Source organism: Vanellus vanellus, assembly GCF_965231255.1.
Source record: "Vanellus vanellus genome assembly, chromosome: 7".
NCBI lineage: Eukaryota > Metazoa > Chordata > Aves > Charadriiformes > Charadriidae > Vanellus > Vanellus vanellus.
Genome location: NC_138912.1, coordinates 36831604 through 36855398, shown reverse-complemented (window position 1 = coordinate 36855398; position 23795 = coordinate 36831604). Strand labels below are relative to the sequence as shown.

At 40.2% G+C, this 23795-nt stretch overlaps 2 protein-coding genes across 2 annotated transcripts; both read right to left on the bottom strand.

Moving 5' to 3' along the window:
- Positions 1 to 145: 145 nt before the first annotated feature.
- LOC309674150 (nucleolar RNA helicase 2-like) lies at positions 146 to 14498 on the bottom strand. Its single transcript, XM_082486108.1, has 15 exons — positions 14368 to 14498; positions 13556 to 13822; positions 12192 to 12267; positions 11327 to 11505; positions 9625 to 9742; positions 8525 to 8710; positions 7847 to 7992; positions 6746 to 6895; positions 4836 to 4997; positions 3956 to 4075; positions 3098 to 3171; positions 2757 to 2916; positions 2335 to 2469; positions 1420 to 1464; positions 146 to 712 (listed from the first exon to the last, which is right to left on the bottom strand). Exons 1-15 carry the CDS (start codon positions 14470 to 14472, stop codon positions 509 to 511), a joined length of 2127 nt encoding a protein of 708 aa, XP_082342234.1. The 5' UTR covers positions 14473 to 14498; the 3' UTR covers positions 146 to 508.
- A 1516-nt stretch (positions 14499 to 16014) lies between these two features.
- On the bottom strand, positions 16015 to 22064 carry STOX1 (storkhead box 1; the record flags this gene model as incomplete). The annotated part of the gene is made up of 4 exons (XM_082486062.1): positions 16015 to 16054; positions 17092 to 19405; positions 21353 to 21505; positions 22046 to 22064. The coding sequence occupies 4 exons, from the start codon at positions 22062 to 22064 to the stop codon at positions 16015 to 16017; spliced, it is 2526 nt and encodes an 841-aa protein (XP_082342188.1).
- Between the last annotated feature and the right edge of the window lie 1731 nt (positions 22065 to 23795).

The window sequence follows — 23795 nt, the reverse complement described above, 5'->3', positions numbered from 1 at the left end:
CAGCGCCGCTGCCGCTACAGCACCGCACCTAAATGGCTCCCGTCTCACAACACGCGTACTCGCGCTTTTACATCCTTCCAGCAGAGATGAACTTGTAAAATAATATTTTATTTTTCTTTTTTTTTTTGTTGTTGTTTTGTTTTTTTTTAAATTGGAAAATGTACAGGTTTGACCAGGATTTAAGATCTCTATATTATACAGTGAGCCAGGCTACAGTCTTGAATGCAACAGCTATATTCCAGAATAAAGATTTAAGGTCTTACGGTTGAAGTGGCAATACGAGAAAGAAAGGAAGCAGTCAGTTTTATTTTTCTTGTGGTTTTTTTTTTTTTTTTTTTTTTTTAAAGTGAACAGGATCTTGTTTATGACCAAAGTAGTACTGAGAAAATAATAAAAAAAAATCTGAATGACAGACTTTTTCCAAGTGGTACAAAGACACAGGAACAGCCTATTTTAACATAATATAAAATACTGCAGTCCCGTTTTTTCCACTTCTGGATTGTTGAAGTTAATGATCAAATGCTCTATCAAAACTTCGTTTCTGGCCTCTGCCTCTGAATCTGTTTCTACCAGAGCCACCACGCCGCCCATTCCTGGAGCTTGAGAAGCTTCGGCCATTTCCTCCGCCTCCTCCTCCGCGCTGTGATTCTACTAACTCAGGTAATTCAGTTGCCACGCACAAACGCCATTGTTTTGAATCTTCCCATCTTGCCTGTTGAAATAGTCAGACATAGCAAGTTAAATTCTAGGAATGCGTACACAGGATATTTCATAATTACTGAATTTGTTCAATTGAAAAGGCAAAACTCAAGTTTCTAACTAAAGTCGTCAATACTGGTTTAAAAATTTTAAGCGTAAGAGCTACAGCTGTCTGTGTACACCTCATACTATAGAACAGAACTGAAACCCACCTTAGAGCTTTATAGAGCACCCTCATCAGTAAACTCTTTCCCCACCTTTCGTTTATTATGGAATACCACTATAATTATTACTGATCACAAATCACACCCTTCCCTCAATCCCCCCCTAATCCAGAACCAAACATTGTTTGAGGGGTGAATGAATGCCAGGGCATGAGGGTATAGAGGTGCACTAAGGGTGAAATACCTGAAGAAAAGATACGAAGTCTAGGGAATTTTGGCATGGGAATATTAATTCTGCTAAGCAAAAACCTGGAATTCACTTTTCTGTGGTGAGAATTCTGACTGAAAAGAACAGGTGGTGGGGAATAGAAAAAAGGGGATTTTATAGCATAAGGAAACTCATTGCCCACAAAGACTAATCCAGCAGCAGTAATGAAGGGTGGATTGTTCACACCACCACTCTTAGTGCAAAATGAGTGCGTAATGTTTTCTGCCTAACCCAGTCCAGCCAGCTTCATCTGCAGTCTACTGTAACCAGAAATATCAATGAACGTACCTCTATTTCCTTTTGGTCTGCTGCAGGAATATCAAAGCACACACCCTAAAAAGAGAGAATAATTTTAATGGATACAAGTCTAGCCTTTTAATTGACTGCAACTAAAAAAAAAAAAAAAAAAAAAAAAAAAAAGAGAGCCTACATGGGAAAGTAGATGTGTTTGTGAAAGCACCATAAAAATAACAGCAGAAGAAGGGATAAGAGAATGGCGTGTGTTGACAGCACGCAAATTAAGTCATCAAGATCATGTCATCTCTCTGTTCTGTTTTACTGATCTGGGTATGTTGAGGAACAAGAAATGCACCCAGAACAACACAAAGACGGATCAAATTAGCAATAATGCCTAAAAACCCACAAAAGCAGGACAGAAGCATTCCTTGTCCTATGCGTCACCCAAATAACCCCAGACAGATTGTTTGATCCCATATTTTCGTGTTTGTGAAAATGCATGCGAATGCTGAGACAAGAGTAGCGAGGGGAATCATCTCTGTTTAACATAATTGTTTCTTGTTGACTTTTGCTACAGTTGCTGCAACACTGTTAAGTACACAACCCAAACAGTAACTTTGCGATCTTTTAGGTACCAGAGGGACATCCACTGTCAGACCTGACTGTCGTAAGAAATCCCGTTCTGTTTTGTCATTAAGGCACAGTAAACACAGTCTGTGCCTTTTACCCGTTCTGCTGTCCCTATAGCCATGCTATATACTGCACTGTATCAGTGGAGCAGAGCCCTAAGCCCCCGAGATGCCTAAGCCCTAATAAAACAGATTGAGGCCCATCCTTCTACCAATCATGACCTTAGCAACAGAGCCTGGAACAGGGCAAAAAAAGACCAAATATCTCCCCTGACAATTGCTGAGAACAGGCCACAACCAGAAGAGCTCCGTAGCAAAGATACCACGAAAAGCTTACCATTTTTCCCTTGAGGAAACACATTCTGTTCACCTTCCTATCAACGTCATCCCCCAACAGTTCTCGCAGTCTTCGCCAAGCATAGCTCATATTGTTTATTTCTTCAGAGCAGCGTAGTATCATTGTAACAAATCCCTAAAGAGTAAGAAATTGGGCGCGCTCCATTCAGTCAGAGGAATAAGCTTCAGCATATCTATCACACACACTACAAACCTGCTAATTTACAGCTTATAAACTGGATGCTATTACAGGAGAACAGATATATTTATAGCCACTATATTCTTGCTTTTAACTAAATTAGTAGTTCCTATTGGCTTACGTACAGTTCCCATAAACAAAATCAGGAGACAAGTAATTCTATTTAAACAACACAGGTGTGTTGTTTTTTTTCAGATTCAAGACAAATGTTAAGCCATACATACCGCATCCGAGTTCAGCAGGGAGCGCTGCTCAATGGAAGTAGCACCTGAAATATGGGCTAGAGCCGCAGCCAGAGCATTAACTGGTCCCTTTTCTTGTATTAGCCACCGAGCGGACTCTTTGAAATACTCAATAGCAGTATGAGGAACAGAATCCAGACACCTAAGTAATTACAGAAAAAAAAAAAAAAAAACTTGGAATATTTGGAATAGAAGAAAAAAAATGGAATAGAAGAAAAACAGCAGTCCGAGATCGCTGTGATCAGTTCAGAGACAGCAACAAGCAATCCAAACAGCCCTTTTGAAATAGGAAGATACAACAGGGCTTGAGTCACCAAACGCACCTGATGGCATCTTTGCTGGAAGCCTTTATTATATCTGTTGCGGTAGGAACACCAACACGCTTGAATGTAATGCCCTGAAATTTAAAAAGCAAAATACAGATGAAAGTTGCAGACCAGAAATAATTCAGTTCTAAAGAAACAGTATTGGACTCCAATGAACAAGCATTTAAATCTATCATTTTTCTTCTTCTTTTCACCTTTTGACTCCCAACTTTTGCTAAGGAAAATTACAAAATTAAGTTTACAGGGAAATGGGTAACACTTAAAAGCCTTTTATGTACCAGGCCAGTTTAAATGATCCAGTGACCTTAAGCTGAAATAAGTAGAGACCATTTGGCAGATTCTAGGGGAAAAAACATCCTACAAATTCTAAATTATTAATTTTCATCTGATTTACTTGGACTTAAGTACAAGACGCACAGCCTTTCTAAATGCAAGTCTGAGTTTTATGTGCCAAGACTAAACCATCTCATCCCAACTGAATACTTAATTGGTGAGAAAACTACCATATGGAACAGTGCACAAAGTGCAAAAATGGAGATAACAGTTCTTGGTTAAGCTATGCATATGCAAATCACTGATCAGATGATAAGCCAAGGCGAACACTAAACTGAAATCCTGCTAGCTTTTTCTCATTTCCACAGGCACTGTGTTACTGCCCAAAGTATGGACATGAGAATCTGTGGCGCACTCCCTGCTTCACGGTCACTGAGAGCGTACCCAAAATTTGCAAGGTAACTGAACCTCAACTGGATGCTTTATAAGATATATTCTGTAATTGAACTACTGAACAAAACATGAAGATTTTACACGCTACTCTCACACATTACATTGGAGTAAAAGAAAACTATACTTTACCGCTTTTTGTTCCACATATCTTAACTGATGTTCTTCCTTTCGCTGATAAAAACAGATACAGATCCCAGTCCGTCCTGCTCGACCTGTGCGTCCAGAACGATGGATATAGGACTCCACATCCTTCAAAATAAATAGCCTTATGACTTATCCAATTTATTGTAATTTAATCAATTCATTACATTCACATAACTTAGTAGAAGCTATTACAGTTAAGCCTGAACAACACACAATAATTGCACCAGAGAATCAAATTAAAAAGCATTGTTTCACTAAAGTCAAACAAATAAGCTTTTTCATAATCCTCTAAAAATCACGATTTGAAAGCCAGAATCACGACCATGAGTCAACTAAGTCTTGTTTTGGCATCACCACATAGAATATGAGAAAACATTTTGAGCATGTATACCTCTATAACAATCCCACTCACCCTCCTGCGTATCAACTTAAGCATGGTTACTGAGATATTAATAGCAGATTCACTGGAAAAATAGCTTGTTTCTTTTAAACCCTCTTAATTTCAGCCAATGTTCTCACTGTTGGGGTGCCCTCTTCATATATGCCCCTACTTAGTGCATCGTTCTTGCGAGACAAATAGCCTTTCTTCACTTCCCACTGCTTTCAGACTTGAAATCACCATACATGGCCTTGAAAGGAGAGGCTTTAAACAGCCTTAAAGGAAGGCATTTTAAGGAGACCATCCTTAAACACACTTGGAACTGTTGCGCTCTGAAAAAAATCTTCTTAGAAACTACTTCTGTATATCAGGACATTCCTTACCCTTAAATGCAACACCAATATGCTCAGTGTGGTGAACACAATCACCTGATAGCATTTACTACTTGAAAACAAACCTATAAATTATTACAAGACCATCTCCTACCTTTGGTGGTGAACTTTGTACAACCAGGTCAACTTCAGGGATATCTAAACCACGGGCAGCTACATTGGTTGCAACCAGAACTTTAAATGTACCATTTCTAAAACCTTTTAGTGTGATCTCTCTTTGCTTCTGAGGAATGTCACCATGCAATGACTGGCAATCCTGAAAAACAGTATTATTATTATTATTATTATTATAAGACTGTACCAAAATCCAAGACAGTGCTCCATTTTATGGACAGTTTTGCATACAATATCTTGGTATTTGATAGATACCATATTGGCAAGATACAGAAGAACTGAACTACCAGAGTTTATATTTTAGGTGTCTTACAATATTTATTCAGTACTTCTTATTCATATACCTCAAAGACCTTTAACAAAGGTAGGAAAACAGAATCATGACGTGTGTCTTATCTCCACCTCTAATTACTGTGACCTACGAGAACTATACTCTAACTTGCCATCCACATCACCTATGCAAGGCTTAGCTTGTTTCAGAATAGTCATCGACAATTTTCTCAGGCCTTCTTAGTATTCATTTAGACATTTTTTCCAAAATAGTATTGCTTCTTAATCCCCCTTAATATACTAATTTCCCCCACTCTCAATTAAAGGATTAAAATATAAGTGGTCCTAAAAAAAGTTAACTACAGTTTCAGAGATAAATTTTAATGTAAACATTCTGAAAGTCCTTCTGTATCACAGCAATAACAAGTATGAAGACTAAACATACAAAAATTGGTTTTTCCTCTACTTGATATTTCGCAGCTTGCCCATAGATGGCTACCATGTTTTCCACGTGTAAACAGAGAATTATTTGAAAAAGATACCAACACAATGCCAGGGTCAGCACAGAATTCAAAAAATTTTTTCAAGACAGTTTTGGATTAATGTCAGCTGGTAAATAGCATAGGCATATATTCTTTTAGCAAGTATTAATATGCTAAAACAGAACCATCCAAGTAATCTCCTTATCTTACCTGTCAAGATCAGAGTTCTGCATTGCCTATGCAAGGTTTGATATCACTAATACCACCAGTAACTCAGGATAAGGCTCATGCTCAGGTTTAGCTGCTAGTGAGGTCGTCTAGGAGTGTGGGAGAAACACTCCTGAACAGTTGTGGCAGATGAAAAAGCTTCTCCTTTCCTTAGAAACGTAATGCTATACTGCTTTCTAGATATAACTTAACCCATCTCCTCAGTGAAAACACATATAGAAAAAGTAGTTGCTGTGATACCACCACCAAAAACGAGCATGCAGTGCCATCACACCACTGCATCAACCAGTTATTTTCCACCAGTGCTAGAGTGTGCCGTACCACAAATCTCAGGAATACAGAAAAGCTTATTCACAAGAGACAGCAGACTGAATTCTGTGTGTACATCTTTAAACTCTTCGTAACAGCTAAGAAACACCTTAAGGAAAATACAAATATATTACAGCTCTAAAGCCTAATCGGCACTCCCAACAACAATAATTAATGTCAGCATCACAGCTCAGTAACTCAGTGTATTCCAGTACCATGACCTGTTATCCTAGTAGTTGTCTAAGTCTACCACTATTTTTTAATTCAAGACAGTCCTCTCTACAGAAAAAAAACTAATCCACAACTGCTTCATTTAATGTCAATGAGAACACTTTTAAGAAAAAAAAAACAAAAACCTTTATAGCCCAGTACCTGTTAGTGCAGCCTAGTACTGAAGACTATAATGCTGTAAACTTTCAACCAGTTTGGTTTTTTTAAAAAGTTGGTTTTGGCAGTTTTGAAACTTTCTGACCACATGCAAAAGCCTCCCATACTCACTTTGAAAGTGTCTCTCTAAAACTTACTCAGCATAGGTCTGATATCAACATAAGGTTGATACGTCTCTGACAGGTTTTGTTACTTAATACAAATGATAAAATACCTGTTTGATTGAAGCATTCAGAGCCAGTTCATTTGCCTCCTTTTTGGTCTCGCAAAAGACAATCGTCCTCCCATGGCTGCCACTGTACACCTGAATGACATCTCCAATAACCGCAGCTCTCTGAGACCAGTGACACTCTATCGCCAAATGCTATGGAAAATAATTGAAAAGAAATATGTTTAGCTTACATAAAATCACAATATTCTTTTTTAACACATTTGAAACTGTAAAATCCAGAAACACTAAGGAGTTATACAGGCTCTTATGTCCACCACGATTAGTCCAACATTCAGCAAAATAATTACAGTAAGAGGAAAAAAACATGACAGTCTACAAATCACTTTTTTAAGGCAAGGAAAAAAAAAGGAAACAAAACAGGAGATGGTATACCATTTCTCTGGAGGACCGTCAGGGGTCCAAGATTTTATTACAGTTCTAACAACTAAGGCTTTATGACGGATAAAGTGAAACAAAGAAATACAATGCATTAAAAGCCTTTTTCAAGCAGAAGATTAACATTCTTTCAATCCCACTGATACAATTATCATGTGTCCAACTGATCTGTCAAAGTAACCGCTAAGCGGTACTTAAGCAGAAACAGTATTTTATCAAGTACAGATAACTAATTCAGGCTTCTAGCATATACATATTGTATTCCTTGATATGGTATTTACTGCATAGCAAGCAGCAAGGCCTAATCAGGTGAGATACCACTGGAAGCTTGAAAAAACCTCCTGTACGCAGAATAACAGAATTTGACTGGGATGTCTGCGATGATTTAAAAGAGCTAGGTTGATGTTAACGTGTGATTTTTGCTTCCAACTCGGATAAATTCAGATACCGCTTTTCTCTCAAAACTAACTAATAACTGAATCCTCAGTCTACCTGAGATGTCTATAAGGTTACTGGATGCTGAGAGGAGACAGATCCTAGACCTAGAAACAGTCTGAGTAGCTGTAACATACCTTATGCTTAAAATCTAATTCTCAAAACAACTTTCAACATCACCCCAATAACGCACCTTAGGATGGGATGACTATTTGTTGCACAAAGAAAAAGGGAAGAGGCCTGAAAACATTCCATACTAGATAAATTACTTACTTCTACTGTTGTAGCAGCCTTTTGAGTTCTTTTCCCAATAAGGTCAACCTGTTCATATTTAGACTTCATGTATTTCTTAGCCACATCATACACCCAATGTGGGCAAGTTGCAGAAAACAGTAGTGTCTGGGGATTGTCTTCAGAATCTTAAAATACAGAACAATGTTTCACAAACTTCGTATGTTTCATCTTATAGACATATACAAGTTGATTATAGAAGTTATTAAAAAATGTGAGGTAAAATAACAGTATATAAAATAAAGAAGGCAATTCTGCATTACCAACATCTGGAAAAAAAATACTCTAGAAAGTCTAAATATTTTCAAAATCAGGAAAAAAGTAACTATCATCAAAAATCCATTCTTATTTTCAAGTGGTGAAAAGGATAATTCCTTTTAACTGGACAAAGTCCAAGTACAACTTATAGATAGGTGCCAAAGGAAGCTATTCACAGATCCCTAGGTACTGGATTTTAAGCTTTGCAAAGGTCCTATGAACGGTTCCCACTTTCACAACACTTCCTCACGTACTGTGCTTCACAGTACATTTCCTACAATATAGAGTATTCAGTCATTTTTAAACAAAGCCACCTTGCAAGTTTCAGAAAAATATACCTGAACTTTAGCAGACTAAATTATTTTTAATATTTTCTGCTATTTGTTTAAATATTGAGATTACCCTTCTTGTATGCCACTCGTAAAATGTCTTCCACTTGCTCAGCAAATCCCATGTCCAGCATCTGATCCACTTCATCGAGTACAACGTGTTTCACTTTGGTAAGGTCCAGCTTGCCACTCTGAAGATGGTCTTTGATTCGACCAGGTGTCCCAACCAAAATGTCAATGCCACTTCTCATGAGATCAACTGATAAACAGAAAAGAGCAGAAGAGGAGTTAGCAGTGAACAAGGGAAACTAGTGAGCAGTCTCTACATCAGAAACACATGATAGCTAAGTAATAATGGAACAGCTTCTTGAACCATTTGCAAGTACTCTCCTTACAAATGTAAGTGAGAACAAATGATGAATAGAAGGAGAAAACTTGGGGGGAAAAAAAAAAAAAACCCAAAAGTGGTAAGGTAGAAGTTCTACTGCTCTTCCTAAAGGAAACAAGACTTCCTATCTCCCTTCCCTCTCCCCATGATTATAAAGTGGCAAACAAAGAGCTGTTTTTAATACCCTTTGGAAATAATTAGCTCTTCCCAAATTGTCTACCTTAATTGGAAACTTAACATTTTTTTTTCTTTATTTGACTATCCAAATTACTGAAATCGCCTCCTTCCTGAAGTTCTATGGGAACAAAAAAAAAATTATCCCTAATGACTCAAGATATATTACAATGAAAGAGCTTACTCTCATTCCTGGTCTCATTTGCTTTGTTTATAACCATCAAGACAGTAAATTATGCTGTCACAATATAGGAATTCTTCTCCACTTTACAAATCGTCTAGATATCCCTTATCATACAAAAAAGCCCACACCCACTCACAGCTCACAGCTCTAAGACTACACATTTTTTTAAAGAAAATAAAAATGTTTACAATAACCTAAACCCAAATACTCTGTATACAGACAGTATAATCTTTCACTTTAAAGTACACAAGTAGACAAGGAACACCAAAAATATAATCAAGAGCTATAGTTATCTCTCACCATAAGAAGATACATTCTGAGCTACTGAATGCCCTATGAATACTTTCGACTTCTTGAGTTAGAAGTGTGTGTTTGGAAGGACCAAATTTCTCAAATATGTCAATCAACATTTTAATTAGTCACTTACTTTGTCCATTATATGGAGTTCCTCCATAAAAACAAGCTACTGTTAGCTTTCTTGTGATGTCCTTGAAATCTTTGGCAACCTGGTTTGCCAGCTCTCTTGTTGGACAAAGAACTAGTACCTAGACAGAAGAAACACATGTTCTCTCAGCATGGCTTCTGCCAAGAAATCACCAGACTTCTAATCATTAGTTTAGGTCTGGCCATTTACATAATCACAAAAAAAAAAAAAAAAATCTGCTTTAAATAGTTATCTAAGCAAAGATTAGAGAAACACACTGCTTAAGTCTCTTGTAACGTCATTAATCTCCTTCAGCATATACTCATTTAGGACAGGCTAACTTTTCAAATGAGATGGACAGGAGGTACTTAAATCTTATTAAACTTTAGCTCTTGAACAGATCAGCTATAAATTTTCTTCTACATGTGTATATGCTGTTTTGAGTACAAGACTGAAGGATTTGGGTAATAAAAGGTTTTTACACATGCTCAGTAATGCTTCACAGTCCTGCGAGAAGGTGTAAGAAAGAGCTATCAAATGTCTCTCGGCTTCCTTGTGACTCGGGGAAACATATGTTCAGTCTGCAAAGCTGGTGTTCAGCATGGTTCTTCTGCAGCCTGTGCTGACATCCTCGCAGAAGCAACGCAGGAACAATCCTCTGTTCCAATATAGAGGCTTCACCGCAGGTGATGGACAAGCTACTAGCTAGGAGTTTTAATTAAATTTCGTTTAACGTGTGATTGCAGTACTGCTTTCAAACCTGGCATCAGTGGCTTGACAAAAGGAACCTTAAAATCCTCATCCTGCTACTTCTTTCAACGTTGAAACACATTACAAAAAAGAAAGTAGTAGCGTACTATGGTAAAGTGAGGCCTGAAATCTTTTTTATTTTAAGACTTGTGACTCCCCCAATCAAAACTTTCCCCATTTCCACAAGACTGCCGAATCTAGAGTCAGCATTCTTAGTCAGACAGCCAACATGATGGGCAGATGGAAATAAAACAGCTAGTACTAGTTTTGGAATGAGTTTCAGGTAATCTATGAGATGGGTGACAAGATGACATAAACTGACAAAAAAAAAAAATCTGCTATTAATGGGGATATGATAAGCTGTGGCCTATCTAGTTTTGGAGGGCATCGTAAGAATTTGGTGAAAAAACATACATGGTTTTCCCTAGCAGAATGCAGACAACTCATCCTGAATAACAAATCCAACTCTGTGGAGCAGAAGCTTCAATACGTGGCGGTGGTCCTCGTGAAAACTAAGTCTATTTTTAAAACCTCCCACTATTTACATGCTTAAACAAACACGTTTAAGTAGACAGCTTTTATCAATTGGAAAAAGCCACTGCTGTGTTGCTAATTGGGAAGAAAAACAAGCATTCAGTAATCACAAGACCTGAACAGGTAAGGTGACTGAATAAAATTAAATAGGAACCTGTTGAACACCTGTAGTTTTGGTCTCCCTATAAGCAGAAAAAAGAATTGACAGGTGGATAGAGCTATTTTGCTCTTTACTCTTGATCAGAGGGTATAAGGCAGCACAGGATGCAGGCAAAGCCCAACAAACACAGCTTTCAAAGAATCTTTAATGTGGGTTAGCTCGTCCCTGCAAAAACTTTAAGAACTTTTCCAGCAGGTTAAAACCCTGAATCACTCAGACATAAGACCAAGCAAAATCAGCATTCTAACCAAACATAGTTACCTTTGGTGAACGGCCTCTTCTTCTTTCCTGTGAGTCTCCCTGAAGCTTTTCAATTAAGGGAATAGCAAAAGAGAACGTTTTCCCTGTTCCAGTTCGTGCTTGAGCAATTACATCTTTGCCAGAATATACTGGGTCGAAGGTCTTCACTTGCACGGGAAACAGGTATGTCACTCCTCGAGCTGTAGCAATTTCAACAGACTTCCTTAGTACATCATTTTACAAGTGTTCTTGCATGCTCTTCAGAGAAAGTTATCCCAAGCAGAACTTCCATCAACTCTAAAGTCAGTCAGGACTATGTCATCACCTCCACTGATTTATTTAATCCCAAAGGTCATCTGTAAAGAGTGCCCTGGGCTGTCCATTTTATTCTCCCACTTCATACCACCAGAGTGGGACAGATGAAGTTAATGAAAACCTTTAAGTACTGTGGCTTTATTTATGTAATACTCCCCACCTATCTATGAAAATCTCTTTCTTTCAAATAAAACATGTCAAAACCACTTCTACTCTTACTTTCACAGTCATGCACAAACTAATGTCAAATATACTAAACAGAACTAGTTTTCCTTTACTCACACTGAAAAAACTGTTAATTGAAAAATCCTCACGCAGGATTAATTTATTTTTTTGAGCTTATGTCATTTAAAATTCTACTGTAAAGCCTGAACTGCGCAATATTGCAAACAGAAAAGTCTATGTTCAAAGACGTATTTAGAGTAGGCAATCAATACACCTGTATAGCATCAGTGCTTGCATATGCACAAGTAGAGCACATCTCAAAGCTCATTGATCAAATACGTTGAGCATAAAAACACATGACAGACATCATTTACTTTCTGTGGTCAGATCATGCCAAGGAATTTACCTTGAAGAAGCTGAACAGTCCCTTTGGAAATAGGAAAATTGGAGAAAGCACCCTCTTTCTGTTCTTCAGTCATCTCCTGTTAGGTAAACAATAAATCAGATAACATCTCACATGAGTATCATCAGAAAATTCGAGGCAATGGCATAGGCACTAGTGGCATACTCAAGGGTCAAATTTTCAGTGACAGTATCTCAGCTGCAGCTCAAGGGTCTTCTTTGTTTCACTTGCTATCATATTTCAAAGTTAGACAAAAATGATCTGTAATTTAAATGAGGACTTTCATATCTAATGGCATAACCCTGTAAATGCAGAACAGCAGAACACCCAAATCAAAACTCTGAAAAGTCTTAATTCAATTTTAACATTCAATTTTAACTAGTTACCACGGCCTAACAGATTATGTTGTAACATGCAAGAATCAGGCTTGATATCTAGCCTATTTCCTATTTCCCATTAATATAGCAGAGTGATTTACAAAATCAATCCCCAAAAGAATAATATTATGAGGTAGAGCACCAAACACACCTACTTAGAAATGCATCACTTCCATATACGTTTTAACAGCACAGTGATTAAAATGCTAAGCCTGAGGAAAGAATGTTAACCCTGGAAACCATGGAAACCCTGGATGCTTTGTGAAGCATCAACTGGAACTAGAAACGAAACTAAGCAACAGCAGAACATACAGGTATCAAGACTTTTCAGAACAAATCCTAGGTACAACACATTTCCCTTAAAAAAAACCCAACATGTTGTTCATGTCAAACAATTTTAAAGGAACCTAAATCAAATCAAACAGAAATAGTCAAGACAAAATAAAAACATTCTTACAGAAACACTTAAAAACTTACAAAACTGTTACAACATGATACTTTATTACATTAAGGACCACCTTATCACATTAACAACTACTATTTAATAAGATGATACACAAAAATGTATTAATACATAACTTTTCTTATACCACTAGCTAAAGCCAAATAATTTTTATTTCCCTACAGAAGTACTCATAATACAAAAAAAAAAGTAAGTTAAACTATATCTGTGGCAATTACAACCATATCTAATGATGCTGAATCATATTAAAGCACCATCTCACTGCAGCTTGTCCATCTGCCAAAAGCTACCACAGTACCAGACTGTTGAAGTGAAGAAACAATGGAACTTCAGGACTTTCATAATTTTTTTTTTTTTTGCAAATAATCGACAGAAGGGACAGCTCAAGCAGCTGTAAATCCTGAAAATTTACAACAGTCTTTCCTCTGATTAATAGGAAAAAAAAAAAAAAAGATAACCTGTTCTAAATTAATCCTCTTGCAACACTGGAGTTGAAAGCTAAACACATCACTATAAATTAGTTTTACCTGCTCCTGGTCGCTGTCACCATCACCACTTGATGTTTCACTAGAATTACTGGACCGTTTTTTGTGGGCCGATTTATTGTTTAAGGAAGACAATTTCGCATTCTCCGGGCTCTCTTCTCTCGTATGACCGTTTTGTTTAACTCCACTCTTGGATTTCTTGAGTTTCGGAGGATCGGCGTCATCCTCCGACTGCTCGCTTTCATCCGTCTGAGCTTTCCTCTTCCGAGATTTCTCGTGGCGTTTCGCCTTCTTCTCTTTTTTCTCCTTCTGGTGGGGCACAGAGCAACACAGCGATAAGCGAAAAGCCCACGCACACCACCCAAGCGACGCCAAACAGAGGAGAAAGTTAAAACTAAAAGTATATATTCCAGTTACCGACGGGGGGGGCGGGTCGCGTAGATTCCCCCCCCATCCGCGGCGCCGGTGCCGCCAAGAGACGTTTTTCCCTACCACGGGACACGCGGACCTTCACTTTCGGGACTCTCCCCCCGACCCACCCCCTCCCCCAGCGCTCCCCGCCGTGGCCGGCCACACGCCCGCTTCGGCAGGCCCGTCCCGAGGCCAGGCGGGGGCCGCGGCCCGCCGCCACATGCCGGGAGGCCCCGCCGCCGCGCACGTGGCCGGCCCGGTACGCCCGGCGGCCGCGCCGCGTAGAGCGGCGCCACCGGGGCGAGGAAAGGGGTGGGGGTGGGCTGGCGATCCCGAGGCGAGACCCGCCGGACACGAGCCCCGGCGCGCAGGCGAGGCGGCGGGGTGGCGGCCAGGCCGCAGCCGGCCGCGGAAGGCCCCGGAGCCCCCCCCCTCCCCGATACCTTGCGCCGCCGCCGGCTGCTTTCCAGAGCTGACTCGGTCTCCATCGGGCACTCGGGATCCGACTCGCCCCCGCTGCTGGCGCTAAACCGGGTAGCTTCAGGCATCTCCGCTCGCCGGCCGGTCGCCACGCTGCCGCTACCGCCGCCGACGACCGCCGTGTGACAGAAACAGAACCCGCCCACTGCCCCGGCAACGCGGGGCGGGGCCGCGCCGCTCGGCAGCCAATGGGCGGCCGTCGCCGCCGACAGACTCCAAGTCCCAGCATGCCCCGGGGCTCCCCCGGACTCCAAGTCCCGGCCTGCCCCGCGCCTCCGCGCTGAGGCGTCCGCCATGACGGGCGCGAGCAAGGGGCGGACCGCGGGCTTCGGACCGGCGGCTGCTGGCGCCGTTTCCACTACCGCTTACATTATCCTGCGCCTTATTGCCCGTGGAACCGCTGGGAGGAGTTTTTAATGGAAGCGGAAAAGGCGCTGGCAGGCAGCGGCAGCGTGAGGCGCTGAGAGCAGAGAGCGTCTGGAGAAACCTGAGGGGAAAATCCCGGTACCGGCGTGACTGAAACCGGCCGTGGGCTGAGGCGGCCGGGAGGGAGCGCTCTCCTCAGCCCTAGCCGGCACAAACGGAGAGTCTTCCACTGCGTCGCAGCCAGCGAGACACCGTCCCTCAAAGAAATCTCCAGTAGCTTTAAAAACTGATAACTATAACTTTAGCCGTCTGTCTCCATAACTACTGGAGATGAGTATTCAACAAAGAGCCTGATGTGGTCAATAACAATATGACCAAGCGCCTCTGTAAGATTTAAGCCTTTGGTGGTGATTAGCATCGTAAAATGAGCAGAGTCCGCTTTTAGCTACAGGAAGAAGACAGGATTAAGAAGTCAAAATTAGTCTTCTGAACTAAAAGCTATAAAGCGATCCTGACGGCTGACAGGATGTTGTTCCCTTAAGAGAAGGAAAAGGGTGGTCAGGAGCAGAGCGGGAGCGTGCTGGCCCGCAGCAGGGTCTCTCTCAAAGCAATGCCACTGGCCTTACCTGTTGTCTCCTGCACCAACACGTTTTTGTTTGCAAAGCTTAAATCCTGTTTGCCATATCTGAACACACCGAGTAGATTCAGGCGGACAGCCGCGATTTCTTCAGGACACTGAGGAAAACCGTGGGATTCAAGGAGTTTTTATAGTAACAAGGTGCGTGCCAGTCATCTAGCTCGTTTGCTTTGTTTTCTGACAGGGGAGATGGAGTGTGCTGTTACTTCTATGGCACAAGTAGGAAACACTTTCAAAATTATGGTGTGAAACAGTCCTGTCCAACTGATAACAGTTCCTATTAGAGCAACGCAAACCCTTTCCAGGTTAATGGTGTGATCTGAATGAGGTATATCAGTTCTCATTTTTATTATCACAGGGACGCAAGACTAATTAAAGATGAGCAAATACTATGGTAAAAAGTTTTAACTAACAGCTTTGATTTGGAGACAGCCTCACAGATGTGACCAATTGCATTTACAGTAGGGTTACGTTGTTACAAAGGGAAAGTTTACAAAACTCATTAAAAATATAATCAAATATTCATGACCAGAGTTAGCTGAAGCAAGGAATTTTGTTGCAATTGTCCTTCCACTTTGTCCACCTCTTTGCATTAGTATTTATGCTTTCAGAATTTGGCAGGAAGCTTCATCTTCTTTTCAGTCCATCTAAAATAACAGAATTATTAGACATCAGACTACACATTCCAAAAATAAACTGAGTTGGCTTAGCTTAGTACCACAGATGGCATCAATACAAACAATCAACATGACCCTTTGAAATATATTTTGCTAAGTAGTGTCCAACAGATTTCAAGTGTTCATGTCCAGGTAATACACTAGAAGTGTGCTTGAAAGAGTGCACAGCCAAAAGCTGCTTAACGGGGAAAAAAAAAAAAAAAAAAAAAAATCAGTAGAATTTCCTTAAAAACTGTAGTATGTGATTTGTTCCTTCATATACTACCTTCTCAAGGTGACAGTACAAATTTTTCCCTCACAGCATTTTAACTTATGTTCTTGCCAATTTAGTTAACACTTTTGTAGGTCTTCTCCGCATGCAACCATGTAAGAAATGGTTTCATACCAATTTGTTTTCCATTAAGGAAAAATTTCAAGTATAGTTACAGGCACAATCTACCCTATGAAAGGAAGCAGAAGCTTCTATCACAAGTGATGTACACATTCTCCTATCTACTGTGAGCAAGTCGGATGGTATTTTGTACTTTAAGTTTTGATTGAACACCTCTATAAAGCACTTTTTATTCTTCGTCTACAACTGGGGAAACTATGACAATATCCGTAATGTCATATGGCAAGATCAACGCGAGCTGAACCTGTCGGCTAACAGGAGTTTATCAATTGCCATGTTTAACACTGAGTTTGTCAACCACCACGTTTCTTGACATTTCTGCAGTTGGCCATCTCCATCTGCAAGGCAGAGCTCATACATTTTCTTGCCTCGTGAAAACAAATGAAAAACATAAACAGCAGCATTTGCATAGCTGATTTAGATGGAACATTCATGTAAAAAGACATGGTAGAACTATACTGTTTGAGTATTTCTGGGATGTAACACTGAACTTTTTAAAGATAATAAGAATTTTGTTGTTGGGGAGCAGGGGTTGTAATGTACAGCAACATTTTTGACTAAATCTGATTGTTAATTTGAAGCTAAAACATCTAACAAAGTCACATATATTTCTTACCTTGGGGAGTCAATTCCACTGTCTCCTGTAATGCTGTGGTTTTCTGTCCCTTCCAAGTGTTTCTGTCCTGATGCCACAGTACACGCATTGTTAAAAAACAGATCTTTTTTACCCAGAGGGTTTCTCATTTCTTTGGTCTGTGAGCCCAAAGCACAGCATGCCGCTGCTTTGCCCGTCTCGTAGGTGAAGTTCTGCAAAGTGTCAGCATCTGAGTCAGCCTCATTTGTGTGGTAGAAATCTGCTTCAGCTGAAGCCTTCGCACATTCAGTAAGGCCAGTTTCTTCTTCCTTTCTGTGACCTATCAGAATAACCTGACTGCACAAACAGCTTTCTTCTGTGAAATCTGGGTTTGGATGCTCTTTTGAGCTATCTATTGATTCCGCAAAACTAGCACTTTCCTTATATCCATGGTCTCTGGAGTCATGTTTATTTACAGTTGTGTTGTACTGGGTGGGAAAAGTATTCACCTTGCAGCTTTTTAGGGACATGCTGTGCAAAATCTGGGGACAGCTTTTACTCCAGTTTCTTGTATCTGAAGAAGCATGGCCAGGAGGCAGGAGAGGTGGTTCACTGCATTCAAAACCGTTGTCCAGATGTAATGAGCTACAGGTGTCACCACCGTGTGCTTTTTGGTACAGAAGGCGGCGGTTCTCAGTAAATCCTTCGCTTTCCAGCTTCATTGATCCAGGATGGCTGGCGCAGTCATTTTTAAATATAAGTTCACTCTTTTTATCAGTCTTTTGTCTGTATTTCATACCACTTTTTTTCACCGGGTTAACATTGGCTGTATAATTTGAAAGACAGACATTTTGAAATTCAGTTGCTGTTTGATCTAATAACTCACAGACAGTGTCAGTTTTGTACCTGTGATACTCATCTTTCAGATGTAATGGAAATGTTGCATCTTCTTTGCACACACCATTATCTCCAGTGTAGAAGTGAGAGGATTTTTGAATATCCCCAGGATCTTTTTTGACTGCTTTTCTGTAGATGTTTTCTTCAGAAATATTACTCTCCAGAAAGTATTTGCATTTATTGTCTATTTGCAAAGTACTGCCATGCGGATAACTAAAGTTTTCATTTAAACTACCTTTCTTTAGTTGGAGAGGAGACCTATTAGCATGGAGTATTTTGTTTTGCTTAGCTTTGCCAGCCTGAGTTTCAGTAGCCAGCTGCTCAGTTTCATATTCAAAGGTTTTTGAGGAGTCCAAGGACCATGGCCTTTGTAAAGCCCTTTCTTGCTTTCGAGTCCTGGACTTCAGCTGACTGTTAAGAGTACCTTTGTACCCTTTCGCATAAAAGTTGCCTCTCCATGACAGACCCTGAAAAGGGTTCTTAATTTGCTTTTTGTATATGACATGGGATTCCACTGCTACATCAGATGGCTGTTGGTTTCTGATAGGCAGTGAAAGGTTCTCTCCCTGTTTCTCATTTTGGGATGTTAGTTCATGTACGTGGGATTTCCTGTTGCTTCTGCTAATCTGCTTCTCTTTCTTTGATTTGGTTTTCCTGGTGTGTTTTGCTGTTTTACTTCCTGTCTTTTGAACACAATCATTTGAAAGATGGTTTTGCCTGATTGTTGACACTTCAGCTGAGGTACCCTTACTGATATATTTCGTCTGCTCTTCAAACTTCTGCATTAATATCGTGTGTTTAATCAAATTATCAACTGTAAGAGTAGGGTTAATACGCTTGATGATTTCGTGTTCAACATCACGTGGAATGTTATCTAAGTCATCTTCATCCCTGACAGGCCACTCCTTGGGAGGAAACTGGGCTGAAAAAGTGGAGTATTCCTTCTTATGTTTTTCTTTTTTAGAAGCACTTCTCCAGAAAAGGCCAAGGCCAAACCTTTTGCTTTTCAGTTTCTCTTTCGCATATGTCAGGGATTTGATGGCGTCCCAGGAATGGTTTTCAGCAGATGTGGAGATCCCTTGAGTTTGAATTGAAGGCTTCAATTCACTGCAGCCTTTCTTGCCTCCTCCATGCGGTTGATGGTTCATTAGCAGCCGATATCTTTGTTCACAGAGCATATTCTGGTCAGGGAAACAATGGCAAGATCTGCAACAGGATATGTTTTCTTTCAGTAGGTCTGCACAGTGCTCAATGTTTACCAAGTAAGTGATGGAAGGCACTGAACAGCAACAACTGTCCTCCAGTGGGACTCTTCTGTTGTCGTCTGTGGCATCATTTGTCATAAAGTATGTGTTGGGAGTCACAATGAAGTATCCTTCTCCCGTATGATAGATTTTCCTTTCTTTAATTAGAGTGCCAAGGATATTATATAAGATACTGTAGGAGGGAACTGCAATGCCTACAACAAAGATGCAGATATTTCGAATCAGAAAGTTTTCAAATAAAATGGGAGCTGGACAAAAAAAAATAACTTACAACCGATTTGGAAGCAACTGAACATGAAATACCTAATATATTTAGTTCACAGGATTCCAAAAGAATTTTGAAACTGACCTGGCAACTGAAGTTTGAGTGGGGCATACTCAATTTCAGCATGAAAGTGTCCAGTATCATCAGACAAAAGGCAGGATTTTTTTTTTTTTTTCTTTAATACATCACCACTCTGCTGAGCTTCCAGAGCCAGCAGTTGTGCTTGCATCCAGCTGTCCCACACACAGCCCTGGGCTCCCTGCACAACAGGGGCAGCCCTGCTGTGCAGCAGTGTCCACACGTGGAGGGCAGCAAGGGCTATTCCAAATTTTGGACAGGGCACGGGCTACAGCTCTGAGTCAGGGAGAGCCCTCCTGGGCCAGCCAGGTGAGGGCAGCACAGAAACATCATCCAGCCGAGGTCTCTGGTAGGTGCAATCCTGCCTGTGTCTTAAAGATCAGTAAAACCTTTTTTAACTCTGCGGCGGCCATTCCTCACTCATGAGGCAAGGTCACTTCTGAGGGAGAAGGTAAAGGCCAGCTGCATTTCTTGTGGTCACTGCAGTACTGCTGTGATTGGAGCTTAGGATGTTCTCCTTCAAATAAGCAAGGAGGTTCTCTTTGTGTTTGTCAGGATATGATACTCATGAGAGAGACCTTTTGCCAGGTACGAGCCAAACAATGTGTAGTTCAAAGCATTTCCCTCTTGGCAGGTTATTTAATAGCGGCTTTTATCACTCTCTCTGAAGCTTCTGGTATAATTGTCCGATGACAATTGCTGCCGAAGTTTACCTCATTGAGACTGGTCTCAGCTACTAGTTTCCCCTCTGGTGTCACAGTCCCAGAGTCATTAGTCTAGTGACATCTGACCTACTGCCCCAGGTTTCTGCTGATCTCTTGCCCACAAAAATGAAAACTTCCAGCAAGCTGAAAACAGCAAGGTGAAAAATGCACTCTCTCCCTACAGACTTTGAGAGCACTACTTCTAACCGACTTAAAAATGCTACCTTGTGGTTGTCTTGGTGCACGTATAGACTACATCACATTCTTGGCAGGGTTCTGGACCAGTTTATGGGGTTGCATTAAATTTTTCCCACTAGTGAAAATGCCTACCACGTCAACCTGTAACATTTGCAGTACTATAATATTATGAAGACTCAAAAGAGGAAGCTCAGTATCAAACCAAGCAACCTCCTGCAGAGGGCCATAATGAGCCTTTACAGTCTCACATGCACATACACTCACACTTCAATATTGCAGATCTAAGGGCAATTGAACATTTCTCAGATTCAAAAGAAAATGCAGCATTTAAGGGAAGTGGCTGCTACCTCATCAGAAGAGAAGGAATAAAGCTCATTTAGTGTAATTTGCTTTCAGGAAGGAAGGGGCTGGAACTTGACATACGAATCTGAATTTGAGGTTGGTTGTATGTTTTTTGATAGCAAACACCAGATGTAGACTCCTATCCAGTCTCTTTGCCATTAAAGTCAGCTATGTTCCTATCTCTTAAAGGAGGACTCAAAGTCTTTGTCTTCTGACACAGTCTATTTTATGCTGTTCCATATCCGGCACCTAAATACCTCATCTATGCTTTCCTACCCCCTAGAAAGGACATACTCCCAACATGCCACTCACTCAGTTCCCTCTCTTATTCTCAAAGATTTATTAAACTCTGTAAAAAGGATTACATTCAAAACAATGTTAGTGACACAGACTGATGAGGATCATGTGCACATTCATGTATTCTACCAGTTGCCGTTAATTTATATTCTTCCATATTGCCAGCTTTGCTTGAAAACATTCAGTGATAACCTGCCCAATATCAGAAACTCAACTGATGATACACTTTTAAAAGGAAAGAGAAATGAACACATTACCTGGATAATTTTTCACTAACTGCTCCGTTAAAGTTTCCTGTGTGACCATCACATGATCTGCATTCATGTCTGTTACGGTACGGCATATTCCTTCTGACAGAGAAATGGAGTGCAACTGCGAAAGAGGATTCATGAGAACAGGAGTCACATCACCTGAAGTCCGGGGGGGGGGGGGGGGGGGGAATTGTTTGAATAGAATAGTGTTTCATTTTTTCTGTTAGCTGTAACAGATTTTCACTGAAAATTTCTTGCACCTTATCGTCAGCTAATTTTCTTTGGCAAATTACTTGGAAATATTTTTCAGAGAAGGGAAATTGCTCTAGCATTTTTCAAGTGCCTTTGTAATGAAGGAAACAGAAGGTTACTTTAAGCACATTAGTTTGTTTGGTATTAAATTCCGGCTTAAATCATCATTTAACTTAATAAACAGGGAGCTGAGAGAATTAAGTCTGATGACTGCTGATTTTTTAAATAACTGTTTACATATGAAACCACACAGAACCTGTAGTCCTCTAAATAGCTAAGAGATTATTGGATGTTGACCTTTATCAAGTACAAAATCTTTTCACCAAGTCGGAATGCAGGAAATATAAGACTAGCAACAGGCTTTGTCCCTTGTCTAGCACACAAATTTGAATAGAAATGGTAAAAATTCCACTTTTGGACTGGTCTCTAGAGTTAGAGATTACCTACCAGACTGGGCAGAGGGCATGTTGAGAGATATTAGCTGTTTATCTTAAATAAGTAAGTTTTAATTAGAATAAATTACTTAAGGTTATAATATGGTGTGATTCATGCTGTTTGCTTAGCTTTACTTTGCATGAGTAGCTAGATTTGCTGAAGCCTTTAGGCTATAACGCAGTTAATTTTCTTAGTAATTTTCCTAGCAGCTGGCACAGTGCTGTGTTTAGTCTTTTAGTATAAGAAAAATGTTGAAAGGCTGAAAAGAGTCTTAGTCCTTCACCTCAACTCCCACATCCGTAAAACACAAATAAACACTGCCCTCTCCCCTTCGCAAGGTGGCACAGCTAGTAAGAGCAAGCCCAGCAAGTACTTCTGACATGGTACCAGTAAACGATGGAGGAAAACCCGAAATAAATATTTTCCTGAAAGCTGATGACAAAGCACAAAGCAGGGACTCACCTGAGGCCTGTGCATACAGTAAGACAATGACCGCATACACCTTCTGAGACAAAAAAAAAAAAAGCTTTCTTCATTATTTTTTCTCTAATTAGACTGATGATCTGTTCCCACTACCAGCTGGAGTTCTGTGCTTCCCTGTTCCTTGTTGCACAGAAAGTTAGTTAAATGCTAACAGTAATTTTCCTGCAAATAAGAAGTGACATCTTAGATTAAGTGGTATTCACGTTTAACTGAACTTCAATTGGATAATCTGTTGGATGGCTCTGTAACCTGATATTTATCCTTTAGGCAGAAAACTAAAACACAAACATTTCTCTGAGTAAATGAATTAAGCAACAGCGCTTTTAAGAGCTTAAATTGCTCTTGACCTTTGTTTTACAAATGCTGCTATGATGTTCAACAAAAAGCACTCAGAAAAAACTCCTGGCATACAGTTTCCTCGGTGATGTTGCTAGGTTACTCCTTGCAGGTGCAGAAACCATTACACGCTTTCTTTTTGTATGAGAAGAGACCATCAGCATTCAGTAATAACTCTTGTGAATAGTTTGCTGTCTCAAGTCTCTGCTGTAGGCCCACCATGCTGCTGCCAGTTTCACCATTTGTTCCTGCAGAGCACCAAACTGCTAAAGAGTAAAACACCAAGTGTAATCAAAATTTATTCATTATCTTTATTATTATCTTGCTATCATTGTCTGTGTCTGTTTCGCAGCCTCAAATCCCATGTTTCCATTCAGGGAGGGCCCCTTCAGAATAATATTTAAAACAAAGCATGAAGCAAAAGCCAACTTGATACTGAAGGAAAAAAACCCACTAAAATAGCATTCAAACGCAAGTCTATTTAAAATGATTGTTGCAGATCAATAGCACCAGAGTACACACATGCTAGCAACATGAATATTAGATATCATTCACTCCTGACTTTGAAATGCAATCTGAAATAGTGACAGTAAGAATTACATCACTGGCAATGTTGATAAGCAATGTGGGAAAAGGCCCAGGCAGCACCCTACACGTGTTTATCAATTTCGTATTAAAAAATTTGTTGATTTACTTTCCATAACTAATTGTTGCGGATACACTTCAGATGTTCTTCCAAGTTTGATGGAGATACATAAAAGCTGCATCCCTTAGATTTGCCCAGGGAGCAGTCTTAACAATTGTGCAAGCTATGTCTCGTAGGCCTGATGCAAAACCACCAAAATGCCATGCTCTTCAGTATATGTCCCTTTAGAGCTCAAAAAAGACTGCAGAATCCCCTGCCCCTTCCCTACTCTACATAAATTGTCTGATGAGAGTCATC